General features: G+C 48.8%; 2 protein-coding genes across 2 annotated transcripts in view; one reads left to right on the forward strand and one right to left on the reverse strand.

Annotated features, from left to right (window-relative positions):
- ASCL2 (achaete-scute family bHLH transcription factor 2) overlaps positions 1-5533 on the reverse strand; it is a 6883-nt gene extending 1350 nt beyond the window's left edge. The window contains exon 1 of the mRNA XM_017806601.1: positions 5498-5533. Coding sequence (XP_017662090.1) covers positions 5498-5533 — 36 coding nt within the window. The remainder of the gene's footprint in view (positions 1-5497) is intronic.
- Positions 5534-7356: 1823 nt separating this feature from the next.
- TSPAN32 (tetraspanin 32) overlaps positions 7357-14001 on the forward strand; it is a 29174-nt gene continuing 22529 nt past the window's right edge. The window contains exons 1-3 of the mRNA XM_017806612.1: positions 7357-7491; positions 9484-9598; positions 10877-10974. Coding sequence (XP_017662101.1) covers positions 7426-7491; positions 9484-9598; positions 10877-10974 — 279 coding nt within the window. The 5' untranslated portion in view covers positions 7357-7425. The remainder of the gene's footprint in view (positions 7492-9483; positions 9599-10876; positions 10975-14001) is intronic.

Below are 14001 nucleotides of genomic sequence, written 5' to 3' on the forward strand. Positions count from 1 at the left end.
CCCCGTCCCCGCATCCTGCCCCGTCCCTGCCCTGTCCCTGCCCCGTCCCTGCCCCGTCCCTGCCCCTGCCCCTTGGGGTGCGCTCCCTGCCACCACCCCCAACCCCCCGCTGCAACTTCTCCTTCGAATCGCCGCCCCTGCCCTTGTAATTTTTAATAATTTATTTTTAATTTAGTTTTTATTATTGGTCGGGGGAGGGGTTCTCCTACCCCCCGCCCCCCCGCCTTCTCCGCACACCGGAGCGGACACGCACGAGCAGCCGGGATTCCCCCTGCTCCCCTCGAGGTGGAAGCCCAGGTCCTGTCCCTTCAAATGTGCCACCAACCTGCTCCCTCCCAAAACCGGGTACCTTGCAGGTGATGCAGGGCTTTCCCTACGGAGCGGAGCGGAGAGTGACGGCACCCAGCTGCCGGTCGGCGTTTGTCGGACAGAGGCAAAGAGGCTCTGCTTTGTTAGATCCACCGAAAAAGTATAATAACAAAAATTTATAGCAGTGGTGTGACTCATCTTACCAAGGCTGTTCTCTGCAGGCCAGCTTTTTGGGCTTCAATAGGAGTTTCAAGGATAAAGGCATAGAGAGGAGAAGGAAAATGTAAAGCCTTTGTGACTCAGGGATTGCGCCGTGCTTCCCTCTGCCATGCCAAGCAGTCCCTCTTGGCTCTCCATCAAGCAAGCCTTGCTTCCAGTTCCAGCAGTAAGAGCAGCAGGGTAAGGTGCTTTGGAATAGCTGAATTGAATGGGGAGGAAAAAAGAACTTCCTTTCGGAGTCCTGGAAGTTGATGTGAAGAGATAACTTGCACAGTGTTTTGGTAAATGAACAGGGTGGATTGGAGGGGGGCTACATGAACCCACTGCCCAAGGGCTGCATCCACTCTGAGTTTCAACAAACAAAAAGATCCAACCACGTGATGCTAAAGCAGACCCTCTCACTGGCTTCAGTGGGGCCAGCCATGTCCCCTGTGCCAGGTGCCAAGCTGGTGCTGGTATGACCCCTTGGCGTGACCATCAGCAGGAGGTAGAGGGTGCTCATCTACTGAGGGGTTAAATCAACTGCTAATTAGAGTAACTGAAGTGCAAACTGTCTTCTGCAGGTCTCCCTCCACCCTGAGGCATGTAGGGGAAGGATGACTGAGGCAGTTCAGTTACATTGCTTCACTTTTGTGGAGGGACCATAACCCCATCTCAGGAAAATGCTCAAAGCTGGTGTCGCTGGCAGCAACTTGGTGGCAGGGATGTATGCATGCCCATGGCAGAGCTCTCGTCACATGGATGGGTGCCAGCAAGGCTCTGTAGCATGATTTGGGTATCAAAGTAAGGGTCTGTATATCCCCCTGGCTACCCTGAACCTCTCTGGTGCTTCTCCTCGGGTGTATTGAAGCCAAAACTGGTAATTCAAAGAGCTATCTGTGATTTCTAGATGTGACATGGAGGGGGCTCGTCTGTACCTGTGTGGGGTATTTAGGGAGCAGCAAGGCTCCACCATGTTGAAAGATAAATATTTTTCGTGAGAGTCTGTTGCAATATCAGTGAGTTGAAGGAACCAGGCCCACTGGGCTGTCACAGGCAGCTGGGCTGAAATTCCTGGAAGTGACAGTAAGGAGCATGCAAGAGCTTCAATTTTCTGGCAATCCCACTCAAGCCCACGTAAGGTTTAGCACCCAAATTCAGTGGCTTCTGAGACATTCTTGGCCGTGCTGTAGGCCTGGGGGAAAACCTAGGCTGGGAAAACCAGCTTCTCTGAAGGATTCGACCCGAGAGGAGCAGCTCATGGTGTGTGGCACAGATGGGAGCGTTTTGCCTGGTGGGTTCCCAGCAGTGCAGAGGAGCTGCTTGTGCCTATGTTCCTGTTTGTGAGTGTGAGCATTCACAGACTGCTTGCTCAGCCCAGGCAATGTAATGCACTTGTCTTCAGCATCCACAAAGCTACCTTGGCTGGTGAAGGGAGCTTCCCTTGCACTCACTGTCAGTCACAGCTTAGTCAGTAAGGGCATTACTGCAGTGGAGTAATATCAATGTTCTTTAATTACCTCGTCTTTAATTTCTGCTGAAAGCCTTTCTTACAGGAAAGGGGAAGCTGCTGTCCTTGAAACTTTTTGAGAGAAAATCTTCTGTATCAAAGAGCCACGCTCAAGAGTAATAACTCGATTTTTATCATACAAAAATAACTGCAGGGAATTTTTTTCATTAATAATGCGCACTTCAAACATCAGTAAACCCAGTCCCAAGGGAGAGTGTGCAGCCTCCAGCCACAGTGATTCCACGCTCAGGTCAGGGATGAACTTGACTGGTCCAAATTGGCTTCAGGGCTGCTGATCATAATGTGTGTTTCCAGCCAGATGTGGCCATCAGGTCTGGGCCTGAGCACAACACACAGCAACTGCTTACACATTTTCCTAACAGTGCAGCTGGCTTCCTGACAGTCTGAAGGAACCTAGGTAGGTACATCCTGTACTCAGAGAAGTGCAATCTTATTTGAAATCTCTTTATAGAGTTAATGACTATGTAAGATCCAGTAGAACAAGACATCATTAAACACTGTCTGTGTTCACAATCAACTTCCTGATCATAATCTGGGGAGAGAGGGCATCCAGCAATATGCTACCCATCCCCAGAGAGTGGGGAGAAGAAATTCTCCTCTACTGGAGCAGGTAAGGCAAAAATGATAATTGCATGGTTGGTGTGGACATCTTGCAGCCTCGTGTGGCTTCGCCCACACTGCAAGGTGGCTAAACTACTCTCAGAGTGAGGGGAGCTCTGTCATAAAGGGTCTCCAAGCCCTGACGCTACATGTTAGTTCTCGCATCTGCCAAAGGTGAGAGCAGAGCGCTGCTCCTGACTTGTCATGTGTGTCACCTGCAGACGGGGTGCTGGGTCAGTGCAAATGTACCTGCATTACAGGCAGCGGACATGAGCTTCCTAGGGGTTTTTGGCAAAACTTTATGGACCTCGGTGGAAAGCAACAGAGGTCCTGTTGCAATAAGGCGTGAGAGGATGAATGCCAGAAATAAAGGGCAATGGGTAGTTGAGTAGCCATATTTTTGTGAGCAGGTGAGTCCCCATTTGCCAGGCTGGGCTGTGTCCAGGCTGGTTTTTTTAGGAGCAGAGCTAGACGGAGCAGGGCTCGCATTGTGTCTTCAGGTCTTTCATCTGCACAGCTGGCTCCTGGGCAGTTATGGTTTGCAATTAGATAACATGGGGAAAAGAAAAAATAATTTAGTTTGAGTAGGGGGATGTGCTTTAGAGCTAATAGTACAATTCTTTTACTTTCAGTGGAGAAAAAAGTTCATTTGAGTTTATTCTTTGAAGGGAACTCCCTGTCTTCAGCTTATGCTCTTTTCCAATGTAATCTTTCCGTGGTTTGATTAACTATTTTTAATAACTCTTCTGGCATTTTATTTGCTCACCTATAATAATTTCAAATTGCCTGGGAATCGCTAGAGGATTTCAGAGACACACGTTGAAAATAATAAGTGAAAAAGTCCTTTGGAGATATTATGATTTCTCTCTGGTTTTGTCTCTTCCAAGGCAGCCTCCAGCCAGCCTTGTTTCCATTCACAGTGGAGTTGTATGGTGCACCTGACACTTGGCAGAGCCCAGCACCTCCCCCTTTTCTCCTCTCCTTCTCTTTTTGAAAAGAGATGGCCCTGGGTTTAAAAGTTGATTTTTAGCTTTGATTGTGTGTATGTGCTATACGAATGCTAAGCAGCCTTTACAATGCATCCTTGTGATGTGTCTGGGAAGGCAGACGCGGGCTGTGCAGTCTCCCTGGCTTCCCATCATTCCTATGGCTGCAGTGTGGTTTGATATGAACATGTTTTATTTACGAGCAAGCTTTAGGGTGAATACAGCCGTGTTATGGGCGGTAGCTGAAGGACCAAATGGGCTGAGCTACTGACACTTGTAAATCTGCCACATTTGGAGCTGTTTTCTACTGTGGAGGAGAGGTATTTTCCCTAATGGTGCTGTAGGCTGGAAAAAGAGGAGACTCCTGAGAAGCTGCAGGGACCTGGTACAGATGTGTCCTGCCTGGATGATGAGTGTAGTTTTGGCTCCTGGATAACATCCTCTTTCTGCTTCCAGCCCATCCTTTCTCAGGATCACGAGTAGCAGTGTCCTAAAGCCAACGGGAAAGTTTCTCTTACCTGCTGCCTCAACAGAGTTTAAGCAGCTGAGGCTGGGGTGTTGCTGTTCCATCATTGGTGCCTGCACCAATAGAGTAAGAGCCAGAAAAGTGGACATTGAGAAAGCACTAGCATGAATTCAACCTCTTCTCCTCCATTTGTGTTTAGTGTCCCAAGTTCACCCCATGCAGTATTAACACATCAAATCCCCCAGCTCTTTCAGGACATCCCTCTGACAGCACAGGCATCATTTCCCTCCAGCTCAGCAGAGGGTTGGAGGTTTATAGCTTTGCAAAAAATATGGCCTGGCTTGTTCCCCTTTTTAAATCAGTCTTTCCCTTCTGGGTGAGGTGACATATCCTTCTGAGACCTGTGCAACTGGGGATGCTGGTATATATTTTCATAACAGAAATCTGCAAGCTGCCACAAGGCTAGAAGAAGAGAGCACCTGTCCTCCCTGGGGTATTTTCAGCTTCACTACCATCTTTCCATGCTCCAGCTGATAACCAGAGATAAGGGATGAAGCCAGAGGCAGGAGCTGTGGTCATCTGTGGTTTTTGCACAGCATTTGAGCGTGATAAGTTGTGCTCTTGCAAAGGGGACCAACTGATAAAACCTGGCAGGGCAGGGCAGGCAGGAGGCCGAGTCTTGCCAGAAAAGCCATGCTGCCATCCAGCTCACATGCTGACTGCGAGGACGGTTCCCTAGCATGCCACCAGCCCTGCCTCTCTTCCTACTGGGATGAGGCTGGGGGGACACCCTGCTTCTCACCAGTGTTCCCTGGACAGAGAGCTGCTGAGGCAGGTGTGTGCCAATGACAGGGCACCCAGAGGAAGTTTAATCCCACAGAAAATTGTACAGATTGCCTTTTTGATGGGCACAGATAAGACGAGCACACAGGCTCCGTGTTCCTCTCACTAGTGCCCTTCCATGTGCCAAATGTGCCTCTCTCAATCACAGCCCAGCCTCTTAACATCCTAGCTCTACTGGTGCTCCTGTTTTTTGGGGGGGTGAGGGACTGGCTTTTTTTTTTGGCTTTCTTTTTGAGTGAGAGAGTAACTCCTTTTGTTATTTTTTTGGTATTAGAAATCCACATACACTCTGCTTTCAGAGCTCTGTGAATCAGTGAAGGTTCATGGCTGGAAACAAAAGGAGATAGAACATATTTTGTGGAAAGACTAGAAGCCCTTCCAAGGGGTGTAGATGTCGATTTGGTGACCTCTCAGGTGGACCTGCTGTGAGGTGCGAGGCTCCTGCAGGGACAGAGAAGATCTTTGTTCAACTGGGGAGGGAACTGCCCGTTAGAAAGCCCACGTCGATCATCCCAACCTTCGGGAAAGGGTTCTGCTGGCCTATGGGGACCTCTAGTGTGAGACCTGGCTTCTCACAGGTCTTGCTTTGGTGGCTGGCATTTCGGACTGGGGAAGGAACTGGGGTCTAGGGGGAAAAAAGATGGGCTTGATGGTTTTTCTGCTGTCCCTCGCTGTGAAACAGGCTCTGTGTGTGCTCAGGTGAGACAGTTACACACTTGCTCACTGTCGCTCGTGGTTGGGCTGCCCTAGCTGGTGTTCAACACGGAACTGTTCTCATACCTTCTTGCAACCCTTCCAGATTTAACCTGTAACTCCACCTGTGGACCAGCCCTGCTGCCTTTATACCCGTGAATCCTCCCCTTGAAAATGCAAGTGACAACACGCCCATCTGTCCCCCAGTGCCAGAACAAATGATGGGTGCTCACAGCTCTGCATTCAGATGCAGTCCTAACTCTGACAGTGTTTTATAAGGCATTTTCCCCACCTGGCCTGTCCCCAGGGGTCAGGGACACCCCTCCTGAGCAGGGGCAGCAGGGCATCAGCTACCTCACCAACCAGTTGTCCTCTCCCCACTGCCCTCCTTCCCTGCTGTCCATCTGTTGATTTTTCTCATCTGGTCTTCATCTGGTGGCCAGAGATGGAAGGTCTCTGTCTGCACATGGGTCAGGGGTACATCAGTTTCTCCTGCTGGGCATCAGACACCACCCCCCTAGGGCAGGGACCTGCAAGCCATGGGGACACCTGTTTCTGGCAACAGCCATGGCAGCTCTCAGTGGTGTCTCGGGAGGTTGCAACCAAGATATTTTGCAAGAAAGCTAGTGATGTAGTCAGAAAATCATGACACACTTTTCCCCGCACACATGGCTTTGTGCAACTCACTTTCTCTTGCTTCTCTTTGCTCTACAAACTGCATCTTCCTTCCTTTTTTCACTCCTCTCCTGCTTCTTTGTCATCTTCCTGTAACTTCAGTAACTAATGTGGGATGGTTTTACTTTTTTACCCCCTTTCTTTGCCTTCTGGGAGAAGTTCAACTAATTTTCATTATTCTATTTCACCTGTTTTCCACGTGAAAACAGGTCTTGTTCTTTCTTGAAAACTAGTCTTGTTCCGAAACAAAGGATGATTAAGGCACTCATCATTCAGGCTCACTTTGGCCAGATTGTTCTTGAGGCTTCTTTGTGATTTACTTTTGAGAAATATGCATTAAGAAGACAGCTGGTTTTGAAGACCAGAAGTCAGCTGAGTTTTTTGTACCTGTGGGTCCGGGGAGTCTTCAGTGATAGGAGAGGGGAAAGGACAGGGTTAAAATGTCCATGGACAGTGAGGGTCTCCTGAGCAGGGACTTATATTTACACATAGCCATTTTCTTGAATAAAATACTACCAAAGATTGTTTATTCCCTTGTCTGCAAATAAAAGTTTTAATAGAGACTCAGCTATAGGTTATTGCCATGTGGTGGCTTTACACTTAGAGAGAAGACTCTTACATAGACCTGTTTGGGGGATTTGATCTCTTCTTCAAACAACAGGGTTTTTTTTGTTCTAAATAACACTTTCCTAAGCTTTTTCCCAAGATACTTTTTATGCAGACTATAAAAAAAAAGGTACTGACAACATTTATTAAGCAAAACTGCATCCCACTGAAAGTCAAACCCAGGGTATTTTGATACTGACTCTTGATTGAACAGTTTCAATTTTTTTTTTGAGGAGCTATGCTCCAAACTCCGTGAAAAATTGTTTTTCTGTATGTCTTTCCTTCTTTCCCAGCTGGGAAGAAAGTGTGTGGGAGCTGACAGCAGCCAAGGGAGCCTGTGCAGAAGGGGACTGCCCTAAACAGGATTTACTAATCAGGCAGGAGGAGGTGCATCGGCACGTGGTGGGGACTGTGCTTCCTGAGAGGCCCCGCTGTGGTCATGCCTCCCCTTGGTGGAAACCCAGGCTTTATCAAGGGCTGGAGGGACCAACTGCAGCTCTCTCTGGGAACAAGCTGCCATGGGACTGAGGTGCGGGATGAGGACCACCAAGTGCCAGCTGCTGGTGACCAGCCTCTGTGTCATGGTGAGCAGGCAGGTTTGGGGGGATCTCTGCAGAACCAAGATGAACCGTTGCCTTTCCCATCCGTGCTCAGAGAGGGTCAGGTTTTCCCACGTTCTGTTTTTCGCGGGCAGAGGGCAAGCAAAGCCAACTGCCTGAGTTATCATTGCGCCCTGGGTGGTTATCGCTGGCCACCAGCATTGCCCCCCCCCTCCACTGATAGACTTCTGGTTTCTCAGGGCTGTCACACCACTGCAGCTCTTTCACAACTCAGCAGCTGCCTCAAAAGAGAAAGTAAAGGTCCCTGATGGCAGAATGGGTGGTTTTCAGCAAAAAGATTTTGCTCCTGTCTCCTTGGAGCAAAAGAGGGCAGATGGACCTGCTGCAGTCACACTTGTTGCTGAGAGGGTGGTTGGCTACAGGTGGAGTCAGTGAGGAAACTGCAAGGCTTTGATGGAAGTGTGTGTGAGAGACCTGTGGATCAGCACCGCAAAGCAAAAGCAATTCTAGGGATTCTTTTTATCAGCTTTTGAAGCAAATTCAACAGGAGTTTCTTGACAGGTGCGGTTAGAGCTGATGGGAAATGGTGGAAAGTGGAGAACATTTCTCCTGGATATTTTTGACTTGTGTGTTCTTGTTGCCTTTTCACTTCATCGAAACTTAACAGCTTAATACTACTACTACTACTACTTCTATTACTACTGCTACTACTGCTAATCTGTATTTAGTTCAAAGAGGGTTGGTGGCTTGGAGAGAGTGTAATTAAAAGGTAGTTTCTTATTTTGGCCCACACATGAAATTCATAGTTTGTCCAAATTTCAGTATTCCAAGACTGTTGGCTGCAGCGGCTGTAAGGTTGTTCTGTCTTCCAAATAAGAATATATGTCATTTGGAAGAAATCAAAGGAGTATTGGTAGCAAGCATTAAGTTTAGCCTTTAAGACTTAGACTGTTTCTCAGAAATCTGAGCTAACTGGTGTTGCACTTAGCATTTTGCTAGGTGTGGGTCAAGATATGCAGTAATGTACAGTATGAAGGGTCAGAAGGTACCAAAAATTAGGTCAGACAAAATGCTACAGTTTGGATGTATTTAGTCTCCAAAACCGTAAGTCTACCCCAAAAGCTATTATAAAATGTCACACAGAGGGGATTATGGTGACATCACACTGTCGCATTTGGCACAGGTATAGCTGCCTTTTATTGTAAAGGCACAAAAAGATGAAGTCTTATCTTAGGAGCTAGGAGTGGGCTTGCATTTTGTATTTTACAGGTTCAGTACACTAAATTTGGAGCTGGTTTTAACTGTGCCTCTGCCACCAGTAATGCTGTGAGGAGCCCTGCCCTAGAGCCAGGTGCCATCAGAAATGTTCCCTCTCCATCACCTGGACTTACTCTGGGCAACATGGAGGGTGATGTGCTAGTAGTTGCCCCATAGGCATACCTGTGCTTTCAGGAATGGGACAGAAGCAGATAGGCCAGCAACATGTTGCAGAGAAAGAAGCCAGCCCAGATAACTTAGAACAGCACAGGACTCATCTCTTTGCACTCTACAATAGGAAATAGAGCCATTAGCAGGCAGTGGGACTAGCATTGCAAAGAGCAAAGCAAAGAACGTCATCCCTGCCCAAAACCACTCTTGAAGGTGGGAGCCCTCACAACTGCATGTGTGTAGTCTGCCAAGTGGGGTGGGACTGCACAGGTGTGCTGCAAGAGCATTGATCCTCTGGGGTTTCTTCATGTAGTGGGAATTTAATCCACAGACAATGGCAAAGAGACTGTGGGCTGCAGAATATCACATGTACTCATTATGCAAGAGAGAAAAAGAGCTGTAGTATTTTTAAGTGTCTGGGGTTTGTCCTTTTATGTGCACTTTTGGGTACATGTGGTGGTCTCTGGATGATCAGGCTGTCTGCATTTGCATAGGGCTCGGGAGCATCCAGATACACCTCAAAGCTTTGTGTGCACCCAGCAAGAGCTGCTGCCTTGTAAATCCCTTCCTAAAACCCTTCTTTTCCAGCTGCTGGGGCTATCCATTGCCACGCTGAGCACAGTTACCCACTATGGGCTCCATTTTACCCTCATCAGCGATATCTCCCTGGATGGCAACTCCTACAGGGTCATCCACTACAGAGGTACGTTGTGGTCACAACCCAGTGAGACTTTTTGTGATAGCAGGAGCTGCGAAATTCTCTAAACAAATTGAAGGAAATGCAGAGGTGTCTCAAGAGGAGGAAGGGGCTGGTTTTTGGAGAATGCATTAGGAGTAACACAGTCCCACAGGCACGTTTTCCGCCTGTGTCAGACCCGCATGCCAGGCACCAAAGGATGCTGTGGGAGCACAGGGTGCTCAGGTGCTTCTGCATTTGCACCTGTGCCTCTATTCACCATCTCCCCACGCTCCACCTGAGCTTTCAGCACAGGGGGAGCTCCTCTACCACAGACAACCTAAAGATGCAGGGCTGGCAGGGCCCTGAGAGCATGGGGAGAGAGACTGTTTGAGAAATTTAAGCAGAGCATAGAAAATTGAGGCTGGGAGGAGAAATGCATGGAAACACCTGGGGTGTTTTCCCTTTCACAATGGAGAAATATAAACTGAGTCTCAGGTACAAGGGTAAAGCAAAGATAGCCCACATACTAAAATACCCTACTCGCCTGTGCTGCACTTGCATCCGTGGCTTCTTCCAAGCTGTATCCTGGGCTTAAACATGCTCATACCTTCTCTAGATCCTGGTTCTCAATTTCAGTTTAACAAAGCAGGTGTAAAAACTATGTTAGTACAAAGCTAAGGTACAGTCCTCCCCTGTTCCTACACACATAGGGGTTATATATTGGCACTGACTGCAGCCTTGCAGGCTCTCCCATCCCAGCCACCGCTCTCCAGCAATGCTTCCATTTGCCTTGCTTGCAAGCATTACCTCTGCATGGCTGGGGTAGCAAAGCCCTTTGCAGCGCTGTGATCCTTGAGCCCTGCCCTGGGGTACCGGCTGTGATCCTGCCTCAGCCAGGAGGAAACCAGAGGGCAAGTGTTGCACCAGATTAGCAGCACCCAGAGTCCTGATAGGGGTGGTGGGACAGCTGCTGTACTCCTCATCAGGGGGGATCCTTATCAGAGTGCTGAAATAATTGGCAGCTTGTGGTCTGTTGGGTGGACCAACACCCTTTTAGGGTGCTTCAGTCTGCTGGAGCTGTGGGAACTGCTCAGAGGTTTACAGCCCTGCCAGACAAGCCAAGCATACACAGCTGGAGTGTATTGAATGAATTACCAAAAAAATTTCAGTTCTGCAACCTGGGCATTTTGGGCTGGCTCCCCAAAATACACTTTTTGGCCCCTCTCTGGGTAAAAGCATCAGACTAAGCCTCTGCTAGCACTTAGCATCTGACCACAGCTCCCATGTCTGACTTCCTTCCAGCTTTCTACTTTGGGATCTGCCTCAGCATGACCCTGATCCTGGCAGCCCTGCTGAGCTCTGCCGCCACGGTGCGGGAATCGCAGTGCCTCACCGCCATGGTGCGTATCCAGAGGGACTGGAGGGGAGGGGACCTTCGTCACCTTGGGCTGGTGCCATAAAATTGTGGTGCTGGGGGCTGTTTTGCCTTATGCCTGAGAGCATGCACGACTGGGGAAGGAGGCCTTGTTGTTCCACCCTGTGTTGCAAAGGGACATTTTTGTAAAAGCTTGCAGAGCTTGCAGAGCTCTTCAGGCTAAGGATTGCATCCTTCTGCACCTTATTTCTTTTGCCAAAGTCTTGTGTATGCAGCTTTCAGAGGGAAGGGACTTATTTGCCAAAGCCACTACGGTGATGACAATTTCAGAGTATTTCTTTTCTCACCAAGTCAACACATGGTTTATGTGGGGAAACTTTAGCAAAGCAATTTTGAGTCCCACATTGTTCCTCTGATTTGTGACAGCAAAATTAGCCTCCCTTCTTCTCGCACTGCAAACATCCACCACAGTGGTGCTGGTGTGAGGCATACAAAGCATGGCAGCAGGCATGGGGGATTTGGGCTGGACCCTCAGTTTCTGCCTATAAGGAGAGGGTGGAGAGGTAGCACAAGAGCTGAAATTCCCCCTTTCTCCTCTCCATCATCCACAGCGAAGTGTATGTGTGGGCCTAGACCACGTCAACAGTAGTAAGCTGGATTGTGAGCTCAGCTCCATTTAAAAACATGGCCTGCACATGGGGCTTAGTCTGCATAGAGCAGCTTCCAGCCTCAGCTGGAGGGATGAGTGGAAAAGCACTGCTCACTGCGTATTTTCCTGTGCTAAGTGAAGGGCAGGAGTTAACAGCTGGGCTGCTGAGCATGAAGTTGTGCTTAATATAAAATAATTGCATTGCTGTCATATATAAACTAACTTTAAAGAAATTTATCTAATCTATGTAAATGGGGGAAATTATACTGATGGCAGAAATGAGAAGCTGACACCTTAAAATCCAGCAGCTACTGAAGTTAATGTTTTCACCTCCTCAAAATGCAATCTTCCTTTCTCTGTCAGAGATGCTCACAGGGGCCTGAGTGACACAGTTCCCATTAATACCTCTAGCAGATTATGTGTAACTCCCTTCTCTTTTGCTGAAGTGCATTTAATGTGTGCCTGTAATTACCACATCTAAACCAACAGGTGGGTATGTACAGATTAATGGAGATTGTCATGGCTGCCTGAAAATACAGTCAAACTTCTTCATAACGTTTATTTGTTGACTTACTCTCTGGTATAGTTTGGGCCGTTCCACTGCGTAGAACAAGCTGTTAAAATGATAGCCATTTACTGAAGGGATATTTAAAGAGTGCCTTCCCCGCAGCTGTGGCCACGAGGCACCATCCCAGGCTGCTCTCACCAGGGAACCTCCTGGCTGCCTTTAAGCTCCGTTTGCGCCGTCTCCGGCAGCGTTGGGGGGCAGCGTCCAGCCTCCGGGCAGGAGGTGACGGGCGATACCCGAGAGAGGAGCCGCTCCACCGCCGCGCTCCGCCGCTGGAGGGGGCCGCGGGCCCGCCAGCCGCCCGCTTCCCACCGCCACCGGGGGATGCTGGGGAACGCTCCAGGAACGGGAGCAGTCCCCGTAACCCCTGCGGGGTACCGGCACATCCCCGGCCCTTAGAAATTAACGGGAACCCTGGGAAATACCCAAGAGCTGGCCACGAGCGACCGTATTCTCTGCTCCAATTCGTTCAAGCGGCTCATTAGCATCTCAAATCACACACGGGAACTTTGCCTGTTCCTGTGAATCGCCTGCGCACCACCCCCCGCGCCCCTTCTAACTGTATCTTACACCAAGGGCCAGCCTGCCGCTTGTTTACCCCCCAGTTCCTGCCCCCTCCCAAGGCACATCTGATCTGCCTTCGAGAAGCAAAGGCAGGGAGAGCCGACCCTGACGGCTGCCGTGAGGTGTAATGGCAGGCAGGAGTGGGGTTCGGCTCTGTGGGGTTTCGAAACTTCAGTGTCTCGTCCAGCCCTGCCGATCCCTGCTGGGCTGTGGCTTGCAGTCCCGCTACTTGTTGCTTTTTCCCTCTTTCTGCAATAGAGATGATCTTTCACCTTCCCCCATTATTGATTTTAAAGGACTTTTCCTCCCTGCAAAGAGTGTGTCTTATTTAGAAGACCATTTAATTTACTCTAATCAAAGAGGGAGGACACCAGACTATTGGCCTGACATCTGTGGCTCTACATGAAACCAAGCCACACTCAGGGGATATCTGCATCAATGTGGCTAATCCACCACAATGCCAATTGGTAAACCAGCCACCCAGGGGAAAAGCTAACCAGGATGCAGATGGGCTTAAAGGAGCACTTTTTTTTGTCCATTTGAATTATAAATGCTCGTGCTGCCTGGCTATCTGGAGGTCTGTGTGTTTACAGAGGAGTGGTCTCAGGTCTTTGCAGACATTACTGGTGGTGTTCTAATATCAGTACACAGTGGTGTGCACTGGTTAGAAACTAGAACAGGTCAAACTGGTTTAAGCACACATATCTCAGGAGATTGTCTTGTAGCTGCGTTAGCAGCACCACCAGACCAGACAGATGCTACTGGGCATCCACTGATGCTCGCAAGGAAGCTGGTTCCGAGAAAGTAGCTGAGAACTAAAGGATAAAAAATTATGTTCTAAAGTCCAGAAATATTATCCCTGAAGCTCCTCTTAAACAGGGAGAATGGCAACAGGTTTATTGACTGTCCTCCAGCTCAGGCAAACCCTGCTTTCTGGTGGTCCATCATGCAGTCAGTCCTGAACGTAAATATCCTGCAGCTCTCACAGCCCCTGGAGGCCATGTCGCTATTGAAGGGGAGGAAAAGGAAGGAATTTTTTCTAGTACTGCTTGTACAAAGGAAACACTCTGGCATCGGTGAGGTTTAAGGACTCATGTGTTGTTACCTGGTCAGGCAGAGAAAGGAAAAGGAAAAAGAAGCAGGGAGCAACGTGCAAACCATAACATCCCAGCTGAAATTCTTACATCTGAGCTTTACAGCCTAAAACTCCACTTGTTTAGAGGAAAATTTGTATTCAGGATGGAGCAGCTGTTCCAGAAAATTTCTGTGGT

This window comes from Lepidothrix coronata, unplaced genomic scaffold (assembly GCF_001604755.1).
Source record: "Lepidothrix coronata isolate B3197 unplaced genomic scaffold, Lepidothrix_coronata-1.0 Scaffold1, whole genome shotgun sequence".
NCBI lineage: Eukaryota > Metazoa > Chordata > Aves > Passeriformes > Pipridae > Lepidothrix > Lepidothrix coronata.